Genomic DNA, 20,310 nt, shown 5'->3' with positions numbered 1-20,310 from the left:
CGTAGCGGCGTAAGTGCAACTATGAGATTAGCGGGGATTTCACTTTTTTACCGGTGCAAAACGCGAGCGACTGTCACTCTCTCGTTTCCTGCCAGGTAACGGTAAAATGTCTGTTTATCTTCGCGCGAGCGATTCGAACAGATGGTTCTCTTAGAACGGTGCAACGCGGCATCGCCTTTTGTACGGAGCACCGCAGAAATTATTTATTAATTTCAAAGGTAGCGAAAGACCGTGTCACTTGACGCGAATAATATTTGAAGGAAAAAAGTTGCCTGTCCTCCTTGTCGCGCGTCTCGTTAATCTTTTTTTTCGACCATCCCTTTCTTTTTCCTTCGAGACGATGGACGATCCAATTAGGATAATGGATGAGAGTATCTGTTGGTTAAGAAAGACTGTTCCTCTTTTGTTATTTTTTTACGATAGATAAGATAGCCGACTCTTCGTGCCTAAGAAACCTAGTTACTTACGATCGATTTTGGACTACGTTTGAGCAAAATAAGTCATAGAAGAGGTAAAGTTCTTGCGTCGACCGCTTAAAATAATAAGTCGATATTAAGGAACTTGCTTATTCCGTATCCAGTATCTGCAAACTCGTATACGTATAACACGACTCGCCGAAAGAATTAACAGGAACGGATATGTCGTAGGAATAAGAACAACTTTGAGTATTCGTAGGATATGTATTTTCGAACAAATTTCTTTCGACACCGAGGTATAATCGTTCTTTGCAACGAGGTCAACACAAAGCGCGTCATACGAATCCTGAAACGGAAGTCGATGGTCGTTGAAGCTGTCTCAATAGGTAACGACCTCTTCCCTGAGAAAGAAGATCTTTTCTGTACCTGCGAGAGGATCGATTCAATCGAAGGAGTGCCGGAACACGCGCGGCTCTCCTCCATTCTGTTCGCAGAGGCACGTTCCATGGGAGGAAACGAGAATAGTACGTTATGGAGACGATGCGCGCGAAAATTAGAGTCCGTGCTCGAGAAATATTCCAATTGCTCGCAGACATGCGACGCTCGTTCGCTCGACTGCTCTTCGAAACCGATATCAAATGAGAATACTGCGAAAGAACGCGTTAACCTTGGTGGCCGATGGCAAATGTACGCCAAACTTGTCTTCTCTCGACGGTGGTTACGGCTTGTCTTGTTCGAATCGAGTTGCCGACGCGCCTACAAGTAGCCCCGATTTGCTCCACGTTCTTACCAGAGAGTCGATCTCTCGTCGAACTTGAGAATCGAGATCGAGGAGATGTCTGACCCTTTGGGCCAAGTTGCCACGCGACCGTCGACCATTTTCCCCGTGAGAATTGCCAGCCCCGTACGACGCAAATGATCGTTAGACGGTTGCCCTGATGTAAACGCTCGCTCGTTCCGGATCAGAGTGCCAACTATCGTCGGAAACTTTTGCAACGACTGTACTCGTGCTTCGAGCAGGTATACCATCGACCTAGGTGAGTGGAACCGAAAGGGACGAAGAAAGGTAAAGGGCAGGTGCGACTGTATGCCGCGTATAGACACCGGTTCCGCTAGAAGTATACGCCTCTGGCGCGGGATAAGACTATATCCAATTATTAAAATTAAAGGCTCCGTCGCCTCCGGTGAAACATCACGGGAAACGATCCACTCGGTGCAACTCGCTATCTCTCATTTTTTCTTTCTATTCTTGCATTCTCGCGTTCGCGTTCGCGTTCGCGTTCGCGTCGTTCCGCGATTTTTCAATTGCCGGGAATTGTCGATAATTTCGAAAGAAGACATCGCATGCTCGTTTCCTCTTTCCTCGTTTTCGCGACCCTCGTTCGATGAAAAGGTTGACGCTCTTCGGCAATGCAACCGCTGTTCAGACTCGTCCCACTTTCGTTCCACTTTTCTTTCGCCTTTTTCTTATTCCACGAACGAGACTCGATACCTCGAGGTACCACCTTTCCCGCATCTTTTCCGCTCTAAAGAGTCTGGTAAAGTTTGTTGCCTCGATTCTTCGAGAAGTACAAATCGATTCGAAAGACTGTTACGGCTCTCGAGGAAACGATGTTAATTTTTAACGCTTCGTCGGTTTTTCAAGGATTTCGGTTTCAGAAACTTTGAGAATTTTCCGAGTTTTGTAGGAAAATTACCAAACTGTTGTTACTCTTTCTCGTAAATGCGTCGCGCGACGACAATTAATACATACGTTGAAGCAGCTTTGGCAAAGATTTTCGTTGTATACGCGGTTGCAGCGCAGCGATGCACCGTTGCACCGTTGGAGTGTTCGCGCGCGGCTCCGGACTATGCACTCTCGATATGGTTAATACCGACCTTTTCCTCTTCCATTTACCATTTGTCTCTGTTGGACGCACGAACTTGGATGCGCCTCGTCCTCGACCGCGTCCTATCGCCCGCTCCCGTTCGACGATCATCGATCTTCGTCCGACTAGCTGCTTTACCATTGTCTCGATCGCTAGATCGATTTATCAGCGCAGCTTACGATTCTATCGTCTGCACGAGAATCTCGATGGTGGAATTTTTTTCGTCGTACACGCTGTTATCGTAGCGAACTAGCCACGCAAGACATAGGTGCGCTCGCATACAGCGATATCGTTTGACGTTTAACGCTTTTATACGAACGCGAGGCAGATCGTCGCGGGAATCGGTATTTCCAGGTGTCGTAGGTTTCTCGATCGCAGCAAGAAGGTTCGCGCGACATGCGGTGGAGCAGCAGGGCTTCAAAGTGCCGTTTCTCGTTAGGCGACATGGTCTGCCGCACGCATCAACCACACCTCGCGCGTGGTCATTGTCCCGTGAGTGCGCTATCTATCGCGGGCAGGCTCGAGCAATGCGCGATGTATAAATGGATCTAGGTGGCTGGCATCGCGGCGGAGTCGTCGTCTCGCGAAGAGCCAAGGAACGGAGAAAGAGCCTGCTAAAAGAGAGTCGCGTCTCTCCTGGTTCGTTCTCCGTTGCTCTGGCTGGGCCTGACAAAAGCCGACCTTCGAGCTGACATTCACTTCACATCCGAGCCTGCCTCCCTCTCTCTGCTCGTCCTGTTCTCGGTGTTCTGTTCCTCCGCAGCGTGTTGCGCGTCCGCCTTCTTCGTCTTCTGCTCGTTCCTCGTGGACCCGGGCAGAGATAGCCTCACTGACTGGATGGACTCGACCAACCGACCGACCGACCGACCGACCGACCGACCAACCAACCGACCAACCGATCGAGCACAAAGACCCGTCATTCCGGCCGACTCGCGTGTCCTTCCTCTCCTTGCCGACGTGGAAACAAAGTTCATCCGAGGAGAACCGTCTCCGGCGAGACCGAACCACCGCAGCGTTTCGAGCCTACCGCTGACCCACGCTGCTCGCCGGAATCGAGCGTAAATTCCGATCGTTAGGATACAGACTTCGAGGAGTGTCCTCGACAGTTTTATGGTCCTCCACGTCGGAGGAATTTCCTCGCGATTTTGGAGGAAACGCCTGGGTTAGGTCTGGAGAATGCAACGAGGCTTCCAAACGGTCGTTGCAACATTTGCGCTTTCTAACGGTTCGTCGCGCCCTTTTTCTCAAAGTTAACGCACCGAATTCCTACCGTAATTGTTAAACATCATCCTCTTTATCTCGGGAATTTTACTTCTCTTCAAGCGTCTCATCTTGCTAGAAATTTTTGTTTCTTATTGGAAAAAATTTTACAAACTTTCAGCCGATGTTTTTCAAAGCCGTACGCTTTTCTGCTACGACTGGAACGATGGAACGATTCGTCTATTTGTAATTACGGTCTTGCACGATCTGCATACAATGCACGGCGTGTGTCGCTCGAGTTGGCAACCAAGTTCCACGGATGACCTTCCTCTTCTTCCTTCTCCGGCGTGTTCGCTTTTTTCTTCTGGCGAACCACTCGTTCCGGCAATCTACTCTCGCTTCGAAATTCCGCGGCTCCGTCCTGCCGTTGCATTCTCCGTCCAGTGCTTGGCGTTGCCACGGCGTCGAACTCGATGAACGATCAAAGGGACTTACGGGCATGCCGAGTTTCCCTGCTGAAATTTCCAAAAGTTATAGTTAGAGAACAGGATGTGGCTCTCGAATGCGGCTGCTTGCTTCTTCTTTTACCTTTCCCCTTATAAAACCGCACGTCTTTTTTCCTTTCTTATTTTTTCGAGACTATGTTGCGAATCTCCTTTGTTCTTCGATCCACGAGTCCAAGGAAACGTTTCCAAGACGCGAAAGTTGGACGCCTCGCGCGCGATTTCTTTGATCCGGCTGCAACTGCCAATGTCAACCTATTCTCGACAGCTGTTTGATTTTTCGGAATCGCGTGTCAACCCGACAAGCACGCTTGGCTTCCTTCTTCGTTGCGCAAGCTTCTCTCGCAGCCAAGTTAAACACTCGACTCGATACAAGGTGCAGTCGATGGTAAACAATGTCTCCTCCGGTCCATTCAGAAAATGCAAGAACCGTCTTTCAAATGCGACTGAACGCTTTTTGACGCGGTTACGTAAAATTTGTCATTGACCCCAAAAATTGGTTCGGTTATTCCGCGAAATTTCTATAGAATTGACGGTGGTATGCATACTTGGTTCGACAAAAGTTTAAAGGGGATGCACCGTGCACGACCGAATCGCACTCGAAGCGTCCCGCGGTATCCGTGGCAGCCGGTTACGGTACTCGAGTTTCGAGGGGAATTTAATTATCCCGCGCTTTTGATGCTATTATTTTGCACGATATTGCGCCGTAATTATCCCGCTCGTCTCAATGGGTCTGGGATTAAAATCTCAGAGACTTTCCGTTTCTATTCGCTCTCTTTCTCTCCGTTCCGCGTTCAAACGCTCTCCGCTGGTGTTGCTCGCGGTACATATGTATTACGATTTTAATTTCATCGAGATCGTATCGTTGCTCTCTCGTGTTCGATGCCCTTGAACGCGTAGCTATTTAATCGCATCGTCGACCGAGAGAAGATCAAGCGCGTAACATTCTTCGTTTTCGTTTCAGATTTCTCGGCCGTTCACAGCAACGCCCCTCCGAATTCGGGAAATTCGTTTATCGTGCTTGTATCGATTTCAGCCGCTTTCGTTTCGAAACGCGATATTACTAATTCATTATTCGAGTCGCGTGTTCTGGGTTTTCAGCGATACCGTTGCTTTATGGAACTGAAAGAAAAAAACTGAGAGGAAAGCTCGAAGGAAACGCCATGTAGTCAGAGCATGTTTGCTCGTTCGCGTTAAACGCTAGTTATGATTTTTCTACGAAGATGAACCGTCGATATCGATCTTGTGGTTAGGCACACCTAAATTCTGTTTCACAGAGAGAGAGAGAGAGGGAGAAAAGGAGAGAGCCCCCGGAGACCTTCTTTCCGTCCTCGACGCTCCTTTCACCTTTCCCTTCACCGTCGATCGGGCGTTTGTCATTCCGTTTGGTCCTCCGGGTGTCCGACTTCCTTTTACCTGGTACCTCGAGCCTCGAAAAAGGCCCTTCTCGGCGTGTCTGGCCTTGAACCTCTCTCGTCCGTGCTACGACCGCACGGGGAACGTCCGCTCGTTCGGCGAAACCCGCGTGCTCGGACTTTTATTCCGTAGAAACTGAACTTGCCCAGCCGTTTCTCCCTTCTGTTGCCGAGGTAAGAGTTTCGTCCCCGCCCTCCACTGGATAGAGAAATGTCCGCCGTAGCTTTATGACGTATTATTACGTTGTACTCTCTGAAGGCAAATGGAACGATACGCGCGTTGAGTCTAGCGGAGAAATGCGAAATAGTTTCTAGCAACGGATATTTCAAAGGAAACGGATACGCGTTAGCATTGTTTGAAAAGTTTTAAATGATGCAAGTGTCGTAATAAAATTAGGCAAGTCGTATCTTGGCCGCTTAAAATGGTGGATACCAGATACACGCTCGTCAGGCTGACTCAACGTCGGAACAGCTGGTATGGGAGGGATGAGCGATATCCTGGTGTGCGTATGCATGCGTCTAATATCAGATCCAAGCCAGGAGACTCGTAAGGGCCGATCCTTCATGCTGCGAGAAAGACTGCAGCCGAGTATCTCTAACGAATCTCCTCTCTTATCGATTTCTCGAGTAAGCTGGTCGACCATCGCAACGATCGTTCGCCGCGTCAATGCACGTACATGTACCCTTTGTTAATAAAATTTAACACCCAAATGGCGTCGCAACGATTTTCCTTGGTTCTTGCGGCATACGTATATTACGGTTCGTGCGATTCGCAACAAAACGAAGAAGAGAACCGCCTTGTACGTGCAACAAATTTTTTATTTATTTGTTAAAAACGTATAGAAGTCATCGACGATTTTCTGAAATAAAATCAGTTGGCAAATTGTGCGGTACTTGATGGTGGTACTCGTGCGTCGATAGCACGCGGACACGTACACATTTTTTCCGGGGTTAATTCGACGTCCGACCGCCTGGGTTCAGGGAGCGAAACCCCACTGCACGAGGGAGAACCCTTGTATCCCTGCAACTACTACTCTCTCTTCCTCTTTTCCATATGTCTGTCTTTCTTCTCTCACAGTCCCCCCGGGTAAACGTTTCAGCAGTGGGTAGGCTTAGGCATTGGCGTAGAGACCCATGGACAAAATTTACCATCGTTCGAAATCCTCTGAAAATATGTTTTGCACGAGCAATCTAATAAGTTCGAAGGAATCCCATTACACAAATTAAACGTGAAAATAGAGTTAAGCCGGTAAAATATATAAACGGCACTGCGAGCCATTGGCGTGGCCCGAAGGTGTTTCGCGGAAATAAAAGTCCCGTCATCAACCGTTTCTTTTAAGAAGTTCCATACACGTGACTTGTAAAGAACATTAGTCTGCACCTTAAATTTAACAAATTCGCTCTGTACTAATTTTCTGCCAACTCCCAGATTTGACATAATTTACAGTTAGACATCGTGATGTTGTCTTCCACTGTTTCTATCGTGATTTCAACCATGTATACGTAGGTATACATGTATAACTCGTACATAGTGACCAAGAAAACAAGAATTTTTCCTTTGCTCTTTGCAATGAATTACATGATATTTTGACATTTATGGTCTTTAATTTACATACTTGTTTCATTACAGCGGAGGTTTCGAGTTTTCCAGCGTACGCCTTTGCGCGGTAGGTACATCGTTGGTTCGGGGCGCTCAAAGCGGTCTGTACGCGACTGTACCACCGCCTTTTCTCTCTCTCTCTTTCTCTGTCTCTCTCTTTCGCTCCCCCCACCACCGAGCGGCGCACCATGCGCGTCGCAGTCGTCGAGCGTCCACGGGCTCAGTCTTCGTCGGATCGTCGTAGAGCGTGTATCGTAGGTTGTGTGCTCGTTGGCCCCTTGTGCGTCGATTCGGCGTGGGTTTTTCGTTCGCCTCGCCTCGTTTCTTCCTGCTTCTCTCCCTCCCCCGTCCCACCCCCTGTCGTCTTCCTCGTGCACGAACGAAAGCCGGATGAAAAGTTACATGTTTCGTGCGCGTAGTGCAAGCTGCGAGTCGTGCTGCGAGTCGGACCAGTGGTGAAACACGGCTAAAAAGAAAAAAAGAAAGAGAAACGCTGTGTGCTGTTGTGCGTGCGCGGAGTGTGCAATATTTTGTTTGTTACTGCCGAGGCACGGAAGAAAATCACGCAACAAACACGAGAGGCATCGTGACACGTTCACCGGATACGTCGTGCGAGATATGGATTGGGCGGTGAAGGCTCGCCGAACGTAAGTCCTGCTAAATACAAAGAAAAGCAACAATCAACTCTATTGCTCGCGATTCTTTTTTTTTGTCTTTTTTGTTTACGAAATCATTTCGCGGCGCGTTTTTCGATTTCGGTAATACGTTCTCGAGTCACGTTCGAAACGAGTCCCACTCGATTCGTTCCCGTCTCTCCGGTCTGAAGTAAGGTGTGGATGGCTCGACGTTTCGATGCATCGAGGAATATATTCAGTGCGTTCGTTCGACCAGTGTTTTCGGCTACTTCGAATTGGATGCCCGTGTCAGTGCTACGATCTTTTTGGTGAATGTTTCCTGCAATCGTTCTTCGCGATCATTTCATTGGATTCGTTCGAACGAGGTGCATTGGACGAGCATCGGGAATGCACGTAAAGCGCGGATCGACCAACGACGCGAACTTTCCTCCGCGAGAAAAGAACTCGATGCTCGACGTCACTCGTACTTGTGTCTCGAGGTCAGTGTTGTTTGCCCAGCCGTCTCGGCGCGGCGTATATAAATAAGGTATCCTGCTCTCGATGAACCGATACGCGAACTAAATGAAACCCTGCGTGTCCAACACGGACGCCGTTTGCGACACGCTATTCTCGCCCGTGGGAATCGCTCGTCTAAAGACAAAAACTACCGTGAATTCACCGCACCGTGAAAGGTTCCGCGAAAGCGCGCCTCGCAGCGATTGTTGTTCGATCAAAACGTGTCGTCGTTTGAATTTCACGAGTCCATCGTTGCAACGGACATTGCATAAATATTCTGCCTCCGGATTCCACGATCTTCGACAGTCGTGACCTCTGTCGAGATTTTCTCTACGCAACGTCAGCTGCATTCTCTTCTTCGCCTCGCTGTGTACACTACAAGACCTTTTACCATCGAAGGTCCAAGTTCAATGTACTCGTTGGATATGGAGTAAAAAAATAACCAAATATCCGCTGAGCAGACTAGCTTTAAAGGTAAAGCTTATGAACCGCTTAACACTGAATTCGCGCGTAAAGCGGTGTTGTTTGTCTCGCCGATAGCGGTAATTCGATCCTCGGCACGTTCAACGCGTACGATTACTTTGATAGATCGTGGTCACGACGCAAGAGTTTCCTTTCTCTCATTCGTTATTCCTTTTAATTGTCACCGTTGGTTGCGTAACGTGCGATCTCCGACAATGTCGCGTTACCGAAGGACAACGAATAAAGGTTGTCGGTGATTTTCGCGTCGATATTCTCGCGTAGAGAGAAGGCAAGGCACAGGCTCGCGGAACAGCTGCTCGTTGTTTAACGACAAAACAGGAGCAGCGAACTCGGGAACGCGCTCGACCCGATAAACGTCAGAACCACATATGTGCGCGCGCGCGTGGGGATGACGACGGGCCACGGAATAAACGATCTCGCGTGCTAAACGAGTTGTAAACGCGTACGAACGCGAAGCGCGTGCTGTCTCCATAGCGCGTCTTGTTAGACTCGGTAGAAACAATGTATCCGTTACGGACACAGCCAAAGAAACTCCTTTCTATATCGCAAAAGCTGCAAATTGCGAATGACAGGAAATAGCGAATCATTTTTCTCTTCTTCCAACGTAGACGCGAGTCGAAGGAAGAATTTCGCGTCGATTGACTTGACACTGACGTCAGCCATATTGCGAACCGGCCCTAATACGATATTTGTAACGTGGCTGACAACGGCCGTTTACAGTATTAGATTTATAGCCGCCCACATTCAGCGTTTGCCGAGCAATGTGTTGGAAGGGAACATCCGTCGTTCGACACTCGCCAAATGCCGAATGTGTGCTGCCACAGTCTATACTACTACAGATAGGGCGAACGTGTGCTCGATGAAATTGCTATGGCTACGTAGATCGCGAGAGGAGCAGTTTTTTTCTGGATAAAAGATCGGTTGACTGGTATATTTAAAGGAGAGAGAGAGAGAGAGAGACGAGGCGTGCGCGAGGTAGAGAGCAGTGCTCGATCAACGAGTGACGAGAGTTTATTGGGTGTAATGACCTCCACCTTGAGTCAGTACCGTAGTCATCGAAACGTGGTCCCCTTTCTACGATATATCGTGACGTTTCTTTGCTCCGTACACACACTACGCACCGAAATTAAGGGTCCGATCGAAATTTATTAAACCTCGTGGAGGCGTTTGAATTTGGAAAATTTTTAGCGAAACGAAGCGCTTGGTTTTCTCGCTTTACATCGAACGAGCAATCTTTAATAATGCGTATCGAAGCAGAGAATAGACTAAACTATCGACAGTTGGATAAAATTCAGTGTTCCTCGTGGCTCGCGAGGGTCGAAAATTCGCGAGAAACTCTGGATATCGAACACCCACTTTGTATTCGGTCGAGGGACTTCCTGAATATGATAATACTCGGCCAAGAACGGTAATATTCGGCGAGCATGTAGACAGGACAATGGTCTTTCGAGATACAAGCGTGACTGGCATGACGCGACCAGCTAACAGAGATCCATTTCCTCGAAGAGGCTTCGACTAGTAGCGACGATGACACTGTCAGAGGTTCTTCGGTTATTCCAGTCGCGAGTTCTTTGTTCGATAAGTGGCTGCGTGGAAAACTGCAATCGCTTTTCCTCCAAGTGGTCGCTCGCGTTTCCTACAAAGTAGATCGACCGGTAATGTTCGCGTTTTCTTCAAGGGCCTCTTTTCTTTTCCACGATCTTTACCGAGAGCGTCCATTTGCAGTGGCGCCTGATTTCGCTCCAGAACCCCAACATACATATATGTATCGATCGATCTCATTATCGTCTGTTTTCCTATGGACTCGAAATGATCCGATAGCTTTAAGGCCAAAAGGTATAGCTCTAACTATACTGCAAACAATTTTGCACGGACCGACGATCGTTACTTGTACCGTACATCGCGCAATCACGCTGAATGGGTTGTTCCAGTGATTATTGCGAGCAAAATAGGTCACTGGAAGAAAAAAGTACCGATAACGACGGTAGCGATCGTCGGTTGGAACGAACAAGTTGCTTGCAGTTAACGGTTGTTCACTTTCCGGAAGTTAAAAATGTCATCGATTCTTTGGAATTCTGCTTGATTTTACTTGGATATTTTATTCGGTTTATTTTTCGTCTAAACTTTTCACCGCAGCCGAAGGGATTAGGTCTGGGTCCGTTTCCTCCGGCGGTGCTTCGCGAAGGCCTCGTCTCGAAATACACACCCAGTCAGCTGGTGGCGTGTGCGTTACACCACGTGTTGTGTGGTACACTGTTCTTTAGTAACGGAACACCCCTCGAAAGGGAAGCATTTCCTTTTCGACTACGCTCTCTTTTTTCGCCGCGGCGCGGCGTCGTTAATTCTAAAATTTCTACAGCACGGAGGAGAGAACGCTCCGACGACGGGACAAGTGCTCTTTTGCTTTTTCAGAAAACACGGCCGCGCCGACTACGCGTCCTAAATTCGAGGCGCGGCCACTTTCCGCGTCCCTCAAAGCGGCGAAATTAATTAAACCAGCCTGGCGCTCCGCTAGTACGTACGCGAACATTTCCTCTCTTCGAATATTATTGGTCGTAACGTGGAACTTGAGCGACCGGATACCGACGAGAACGTTCCGATGTTCATTTCTTCTCCTGTGTCTGAATGTACGGAAATAGACAAGATGCTACGACTCGGAAGGAGACAGTTACTCTCTCCTAAATAGTTTGAAAATGTTTAACCAAAGTGTTCGTTTTCGGTTTATCAATTTTTATTAGAATAATTACTTTTGGCGCTGTATTGTTTCGTACAAACTACCGCGAAACACTTTGTATCGCGACTCGTATAATTATTGAATGTCGAAGATCGATTGCAATTTCATCGGTGATTCTAGGGCTGTCTGTATTTGTCGATGGCAAAGAATTATTTAGCCACTCGTCCTCGTACGGCACGCGAGCGAGCGAGCGATCAAATTTATGTAAAAATCGTAGAACCTGCGATAGAGATGAGATCGAATGTTGATATTTTCTTTTTTTTTTAACTTAAATATGTCAAAGGTGATTGACAAGCAATGCGAAGAAAGAGAGTCGGTCGAACGGAACACCTCTGAAATTGAATTTCCAACGAACGTTCGAGGCGTACTTTCGCGCGAGCAAGAAATGAATCCGCGAACGACGCGAAATGATACGTAGGATCTATTGAACATTGTGTCATAGACACGCGTGGAATGACTCCTTTTGTATTTTTTTTCTTTCAGACTGGACCGTTTCGTAGCAAGCAAAAATGAAGACACGAGGTACAGAACCTTTAGCCTAAAACGGACGTACGTTTATTCTTACCATTCCCTTCGAGAGTCGCGCGGCTGCCAAGCCGACTCGATCGAATTCGTAGGAAATCGAAGAGATGCGCGCTACGTCGACCATGCGGAGGTATCGTTGCCGCGACGTTTTCTCCAATCTTCTCGTTTCTCGTCTCGCGGTTCCTTCTTCAAAAGTGGAAACGTCACTGATCCTCAACTATTTCGACAGAAGGAAATGCGATAAAAATGTTTCAAGAGACTCGTAATTATTAACGGAAAGACAACGGCGATATGTTATAAGAGAAAGCATTAAAAAGTCCATTTGTTAAAAATCGCGTTTCCACTTCCGGTCCTCGATAGTTTACGCGATAGTTGATATTTTGCTGATCGTATAGCACATTAGTATGCCAACATCTTTGCATAAGTGAAAAAGTAGTGGCGATAGAACGAGAAATAAATTGTCAGGCAGCTAAAGTAACTATTCTCGCGTCAGTCCTACTTGGGTTTTCATGCGAATTTAATAGCTTTTTAACGCTCAATTTGCCGATTACGTCAGCGGCCAGTAACGCGTTAGTAACAAAGATCTATCTCGATCCTGTGGATGGTTTCGTCGGAAAATTGAAAAAAATACCTTCTCTTTGGAGCTAAATAGTACACGATCGTCGAATATCACCAAGAGCGCAGTTTATCGAACAAAGATCGATCGAATTTGCACAGTTCGATAACTAATTTTTCTGCGCTTCGACCATCGACGAGCCCACCGTTTTACCAGAATTTTACGGCTCGGACGCAATCGAAACGAAATTCGGTCACGTTCGGAAACGCAATTCTACACAGTCGTGCCGAGAATGTCTCGGTCTCGAGCAGAACGCCGCGCCGTGCCGATTGCGTCGCCTTCTCGAAGAAGAAATTTCTCGACGTCCTCTCCCTGGCGTGCAAAAGTATTTTTGCTGAATCTGAATTCTTAAACGAGGCGATTTTTTTTAGCGCCGAACCCGGATTTGCAAACTCAAACTCCGAGGGTGTATTGGGAAACGAGAACGATATGGAATCGCGAGAATGTGCTTCCATCGAATAGTAGGAAGTCGAAAGAGAAAAGGAGAGAAAATAAGAGCCGAAATAGAGGGAAAGGAAGGAGTCGATGGATGTTCCGTTTGGGCGGTGGGCGTCGGTTTATATTTATGCGCGAAAATAGAGGTGCTAACGACGACGATCGCATCGAGCAAGCTCGGTAGAAGTTGAGCGCGATCTTAGACCGTGTCGTCATCGACTAGCAGCTGTTTTCATTCAGCCTCGCCCTTCTTAGTTGGCGACTTCCTTTGCAGCACTTTTAATTAACGTACGCGAGACACGCTCTTCTTGGAGCCTCTCTTTTCCTCGTCATCCGACATCCTTTAACTCTCGACGCAGTCTTCTCCTCTGTTCTCTCACTCAGCGTCGACGCTTAGTTACAAACCTCCTTTTTTTCCTGCCACTCCCTCGGGGTTTTCTCTACCCTTGTATGCTGTTGCGATGTTCCCTGCATTTTAGTCTCCACTCCAGTTGTTTCGTACGCCGTCTCGTTTCTCATTTCGCGCGTACGAAATTTCCTCGAGCAGGTAACGCAACGTGAAGCGTCGATAGTCAGGCCGTTAGATTTTTTAAATTGTCGTGCCATTATTTATAGTCTCTCTTCTTTTCGGTTACTCTCGACTCGACTCGACGAACTCCCTTAACCAATTTTTCTTCGTGTAGTTCGCCTCGGTGAAAAAGACAAAGAATATTTCGCAAAGCGCAAACGCAAAGTGGAGAACCCTGTTGCCGACAGGTCCGGCCTTGAACGAAGCTGATTATTTACCGAAGGCTGCTGCGCACATGCACTTGCTTCCCGATCGGAGAGTCAACAGCGCGTTGGACAAAATATTGAACTTGGAGCTCTCTCGCAATCGACGTTGCTTCGTCGCGGGAACGAAGCTTTCGAGATGTATCGTTCGTACCGTGACTTTGACGTTCTTCTTGAACGTGCATCTTTGAAAATTATTTTAGTTCCTGTTGCTAGAAATTCCTAAAGAGTAAATTTTTACACGATATATCCCAGATCGCAGGAGAGAAACGTACGTACGTTAGGATCACAGTCGGTCGGCCAGTTAATTAAAATTAGCCCCTTGTCTCGCTTCCCTCCCACCGAGAGCGTAATTTAATTAACGGCCCTCGAGGTGTCCGCAACCAGACATTTTCGGGTTTTTCTCAAAGGATTTCCAAGGTCCGCGGTAGGCTCGAACGCCTTTCAACAACGTGTCTACTTTTGAGAGGGAAACGATATCTTGCGTTCACTTTCGGCCGATTTGTTCGAGAAGAACGCGCAACTTGTCGGGTAGCTAGGTCCCGAATCGTTGGACGATACGGCCGCTGCAAGAGGGTTCTTGAGAGCGTTTTCGCCGTAGTGTCTGCTCGTTTGCAAGGCACAGCGAAAAACTCGACGCTCGAGCGTTATCTCGCGAGCTTTACGGCCAATGAGAGACCTCGAAGCGTACTCGTAACGAAGCCTAATTGGAAGCTTGGGCCCTTGGCGACCGTCGTTTAGAGAAGGCTCGAGAACACCGAGCTTCTGAAACGGCAGACGCTGCATCCAACTCTTTATTTTCTTTCGTTTCTTTCTCCGCTCCGTTTAACGCGACGACCTTATCAAATCGATACATCGAACGTTTCTACGTTTCAGACTATAATGTTAACGAACGTCCAAACTCTCTCTGTACTCTGATAAATGTCTTTTCTAAAACCGAACAATGGGTAAAATTTAAGGCAACGCATCGGTTCGATTTTTCGCGAATAGATTTTACGTAACGTTCGGAACAGGCACACGTTCCAAGCTTCGAGACGCGCGAAATTTATCGATCCATTGGCGCCGAAATGGCCTTCCGGTTCGGAACAAATGGCGGCAATTTCAAGCGAATTTAAATACAATCGCGCCGCGAGAGCGATAAATTGCCGGGGCGCGTTCGTTTCTCGTTCCTCGAACGATTCAAAGTCGCGTTCGATGCAGGAATCGCGTCTTTCACGGCTAGAGTCTTCTGTGCTCGATGACCTAGTGCGCACCGGATGCTCGATAAAGCCGAAGAACCTGCATGGCGGTCGCCTCGAAGCGGGAATATCGACCGTACTTTGAGAGTATAGACTAGAAGTTTGCGTTTGCCGCGTCGCTTCGGCCAACGGAACAAGTACATTATTTACTAACCGTTGGATTATTCTGCTTGGCCTTGTTTTCTTTTAAAAATTACTATTTCTTTAATACGAGAAAATTCAAAAGACTCTTCGTCGACGAGAATAATTTTTGAGCAGCGAGAACGCGACGACGAGGACGGTAGAGGTTTTTAAAAATTCACCGTGCGTGCCGTGCGCGCAGGATGAAAAGGGCGAAGAGGGAGAGACTTTTTCGTAAGCGACGATAAATATATATTTCCAAACGTATACGAAACGGCCTGGAACGCAGGCGCGCGGCTACCAGTGTGTCGGCGACTGACCCATTTGTGAAACTCGCACGAGTCGCGTTGCCACACACCTTTTGCCGTGTGCGCTCGATTATTACAACACTTTACGAATTACATGGGTCTTGTGGCCGAGTCAGAGAAGACCCCAGAGCCGTATCGTTTTTCGTCGTTCGAGAGAGACCTTGAACAATTACAGAGGGAACGAGAATTTTCGGAGCAAATCAAATTCATCCATTTACCGATGAAATATTAACTTATGCACGATACCGTATGCTAGTCTATAGTATACATAATTATGAAACGAAAGTAAAGGAAAATCGGTCGACTGGAAGACGAGGGTCGCGCAGCGCTTGTAAGAGTGGCGTAAAGGGGATAAAAAGTACGGGCAGCGAATTACACGAAAGTTGATACGCGTTTTATCAGCGTATTATATCGCGCGCTCGATAAAGCCGTTCACGCCGGGGGCTCTGACCGATACCCCGGCTTCTGCGTTCCTTGCGCCACGAAATCGTACAAAGGCCTTTGTATAGTCGCTCGTCACGGAGCAGAGCTTCCTTCGGTTCCCGGTGTTATCGCGCGGCCGAATTGCTTTTAGAAAGCTCCCTTCACCGATGCCGTCTCAACATGCGCACCAATTATGAAAAATACCACGAAATTACACGTTTAACGACAAGCACAACAGGTGACACGGTCATGGAACACCTGATTATCTTCTTGAGATGTTTACCAAAGTCAGACTCGTTATTGCACTCTAAGGGGTTAACGCTAGATTTTTTATACATAGAGTGTATATATTCTCCTCGAATATTTTCACCTTCGAAACCACGCGACAGGATACGAACGTAACGATGTTTCGAATACGAATTCGGAGGAAGTTGGACGAAAGACAAACACCGATACTTGGCAAAGAGTCTAGCAGGCGAGCGTATTGCGCAAGGCTATCGTCATTCGGTTCGCAAATTGACATTTTCCGTGCGAGTCGCGACGAAACGCGCGTTGACTTTCGTGTACACGACGAGGAACAAAGCGTATGCACGTGTGTCGGCCGTGTACACGCAGGAACGCACGACGCGAAGGTCGTGAGACTGTGCAAAGAACCAAAGACAAAAAAAAAAACGCTCGTCGTGCGTTTCCAAAAATAGCGGGACAAGTCTTTTCAGACGAACCGTTTTTCCCGCGTCGTAGGCGGAAGATCTGGCCATTTCGACGAATCGAAAGGTAATCGAACACTAGCGTTTCGTCATTGATCCGCAAGTCTAGTCGTTTTTTTAAATGGAGCAACGATGCACATTTATCGCTATCTTCGAACAGTTTATTTCCCAAGCAAAGTTTCGAATCGATCGAGACGAAATATTCGAGCAGCGTTGCCAAGCGTTAGAAAATATTTCGATCACAAAGAGAGGCCAGACTTGTTTGTCGTGGTATATAAGAGAAGGTTCGAACGTGCCTGTACGAGCCATTTCGTCGTTTATCTCCCTCTCTCGCACCGTTGCCTTTTCTGTTTCCTTTTTATTTATCGCCAAACCCGAATGTCTGGTCCACAATGGTCCCGTACGCGGTATGCGGGCTTCGACTCGGTCGTCGTTCCGCCCTCTTCGTCGTCCGTTCTTTCTTCGCCGTCAGAGAGAAGAGGAGACACGAAAAATCGAGAGGAAGACCCCTCCTCGTGAAATCGGTTTTCTGGCTCACCGTTACGAGAACAGAGGACACGATGTCTATCTTCTCCCGAATTAGCATCCAGCGACCTTTTCGTTCGCTCAGCTCCGTTACTGATCTCCGTCGAGATCGCGATCGATGGGTCCGCATCGTGAGTCGATATCATTCGTAAATTGCCAGCCGGAGGCCATCTGCTTTCTCTCTCTTCGCGTTCAAAAGGTCGGGTTCCAAGCTACGCTTCGACGAATAGAAGATACAAGCTGTTTTATAAATAATATTTACAAAAATATTTCTATCTACTTGTAGCTTTTATGCGTTCGTTCCTGAAACTTGGCCGATTGCACGTGCGCAACGTGAGACTAGTTTGCACTCTGCTCGCTAAACAATAAGATTCGAAAGTTAAACTCACCGACGAGGACATCGGGATACCGTAATTTTCGTTCTCCCTTCCGTCGGTTTGCGTTTAAACCTAGCCAAAGTTTGCTCGCATGGTCTTCGTAAAGATCCGAACTAGCCGAAAGAAAGAAAGAGGGAACTTTGTTAGGAACATATAGGATCCAGATAGGCCGCAGATTCCAGACAAAGAGGACAAAGGCCCAGATCTGGCCGCGCCTGCGGTGCCGTGCTGCTGGTGCAGGTCGTCTCGAAAGAATTTCACCACACAGAAACCGGCATGGAACACGTAGAGCGTACACCGCGTGTTCGTGATAAAGCAAAGCCTGTACGCGTCCCTCGTATCCATGCGCTTCGTCCATGGAATACTTTCACTGGTTTCACGGCCAGCAGACAAGTTTACACGAAGCTAATAATATCGCGGTACCATTTGCCCCGGTGCCCGTGGACGACTCTCCGCGATCTTTCCACGCTACCGTCCATCTTCCTGGTGAACCTCGACGGCTTCGATCGGTCGACGAACTTTGCGAGTAGCGCGAGTCGATCCAAACTCGAAGATCTTGACCTCGATCGACGCGTTTCAAACTCTCGTTTAAAAATTTCAACAGGCGATCGATGCGTGTCTTTTCCATGACTCGAGGCACTTTATTTGGTCGAAACGGCTTGTTTCTCACACGTGATACGAAAGTGAGAGGATCATCGCTGGTATTGACCGTGACCTTTGTCTTGGAAGAAGAATAGTTTCGCGAGTCAATAAATGGTTCCTTTTGAAAGGAAACAGACGAGAAACGTAGAATAAACATTTTTATCGCCTAGTTTGAAGGTAGTTTTTCCTGCGGATCGGCGAAACTGACGTTGCAAATCCCTACTTTCCTCCGTTCCTCCGACGTAGAATAATTGGCACATGCAACCAGGAAGAGGAGGGTGGTTACTATTGTTGTCCTGGTAGCAGGATGTGTCAACGACACGTCGCCGCATTACATCCGCCGGAAGAAGCTTCTCTCTGTCTTCGATGAGGTTGCATTCAGGAACGAGCGTCCGCTATATCGATACCCCGGGTCCCGTTCACTTTTTCCCTTTTTTTTTTTTATTCAACGAAGTTACCGAATATCACTCTCCAAAGATAGTTGATACCTCGCTCGAAGTCTGCTTTTAATGGTAACGTTTTTTTTTTTAAGCGGACTTATCGGGTCAGAGAAAGCTCTATAAAGTACGCATAACCGATCTCGAGGCAACATCTGCTTCGAAGTTACGTAATTTCAGTTCCTTGGACGCTATCGAAGCAGTCCTCCACAGTTAGCAGGAAAGTTTCTTCGATTTCTTCGCTATGGCGAACAGAGTTTGTCCGATGACTCGGGATAACCTAGTTTCCGAACACATCTGTCCCGTATTAACGTCGTCTCGATGATCGCAGGCGATCAAAGATAGGTCTCGGATGCCAAACAAATCGTTCTTTCTCATCGAGGATAACTCGTCGAAATTTCAAAATACTACATAAAGTTCTTAAAATACATTTTAAAGAGAACAAGTCGACATTTCCTTTGGCATTAGAAATAATATATTTAAACAATGGGTGAGGCTATTAAAACGAACAGCAGTGCACCTGCTAACAAGATTTCAGATATTCATAGTCACGTGCTATCGTCGACGCCTTCGTCGCTCATTAAATTAGGTAACAATGAGTGGACGAACGCACGTTCCAACTTGTCGTTCGGCCACCTCCGCAACTACCTCTCGCCACCTTCCCTTCCTCCCCGTCTGTACTTCTCTCTCTACCTCCTCTGGCGACTCTCCTCTCTTTTGCGTTGTCTGTGGTTGCGTAGTGGGGTGTCAAGGATATGTGTGGAAGCCAAGGCACACGATGGAGTCGGGTACCAGACAAGGTCACGGCTACCAACCGCTAGTTTCTCTCTCTCTCTCTCTCTCTCTCTTTCCCCCAAGATTGTTGTATCCCTTCCATCTGGCCGTCTCATTCTCTTTCATAGCGGGCAGCCATCTTGGGGAATGTGTAACGTCATCGAATGCATCGCGAATAACAATAAATTATTTCTCGGTCGCCTCTCACCTTCCACCTCTCACGGCTCGTCCTCCGTTTTCCGTTGCATCGAGGCGCGACCGGTCGGACCCCCAGCTTTTCCTACGAATAACTAAGATAAAAGACCCAATATCTATTATTCGTGATATCCACGATCATCGTACGTAGTCTCGTCTCGTGCAATATCTTAATCCTCGGAGATTTTAATGGACCAAGTACGATCGTACGAAATGTCATCGTTTCGTTTGCTTCGAGCCCCCTGTCGTTGTCGTCTCCCTTACTTTCATCCCTTCGGGTTTCGAGACGCGATATACCCTGCGATAATCTTGAGGGGAAACAAATTCCAAAGGGACACGCCCGTGGGAAGAGATAAACTCGAGAGCGACGACGAATAACGTTTGGAAGAAAGGGTCCTTCTCTCGTTATCGACGATCTCGAGACCTTGCTTCCTTCAGGAATAATGCTCGAATCTTGTAAAATTGTTCCTAGTTATCGGCAAAACGCTTGAGGGAAATGGCAATTATTTCGATGAAATAGTTTAAATTGTTTACGTTTTGCTGACTATAAACGGAGTGCTTGGCGCGTAGAATTAACGTGGCAGAAAGAAAAAAGGAAAGATAGAGCACGAGGTACCGACAGCGATCGCAAACTCCTATTTTAACGATCATCTCGATCTCGGAGAAACATCTCGACGCGGTTAGCGTACGAACGGAGGTGCCAGAGGCACCTTAATCCAAGGGGGCAGAGAAAGAGAGAGAAAACAATGGTGATTGTCTCGAAACGTTTACAGCCTAATTATGTGAACACGGGCCCCGGTCATGGAGTGGAGTAACAATGCTATAACTCGTAACAATGTACGATTGTTCATTGTCTGCCCGTGCCCCT

General features: G+C 47.6%; 1 protein-coding gene across 9 annotated transcripts in view; it reads left to right on the top strand.

The window, feature by feature from the left end:
* LOC143345120 (protein gustavus-like) overlaps positions 1–20,310 on the top strand; it is a 94,932-nt gene that overhangs the window by 57,684 nt on the left and 16,938 nt on the right. The window contains exons 1-2 of one of the 9 annotated variants that reach the window (XM_076771941.1): positions 7,248–7,649; positions 11,833–11,871. The exons of 3 other annotated variants lie outside the window; for them this stretch is intronic. In XM_076771941.1, coding sequence (XP_076628056.1) covers positions 7,621–7,649; positions 11,833–11,871 — 68 coding nt within the window. In that variant the 5' untranslated portion in view covers positions 7,248–7,620. 5 more of the 9 variants (XM_076771937.1, XM_076771939.1, XM_076771943.1 and 2 more) reach the window with 5 other exon arrangements.

The sequence above is a fragment of the Colletes latitarsis genome, chromosome 8 (genome assembly GCF_051014445.1).
Source record: "Colletes latitarsis isolate SP2378_abdomen chromosome 8, iyColLati1, whole genome shotgun sequence".
NCBI classification, from domain to species: Eukaryota; Metazoa; Arthropoda; class Insecta; order Hymenoptera; family Colletidae; genus Colletes; species Colletes latitarsis.
The sequence above is the reverse complement of the archived record's forward strand: the minus strand, read 5'-3'. Positions and strand labels throughout refer to the sequence as shown.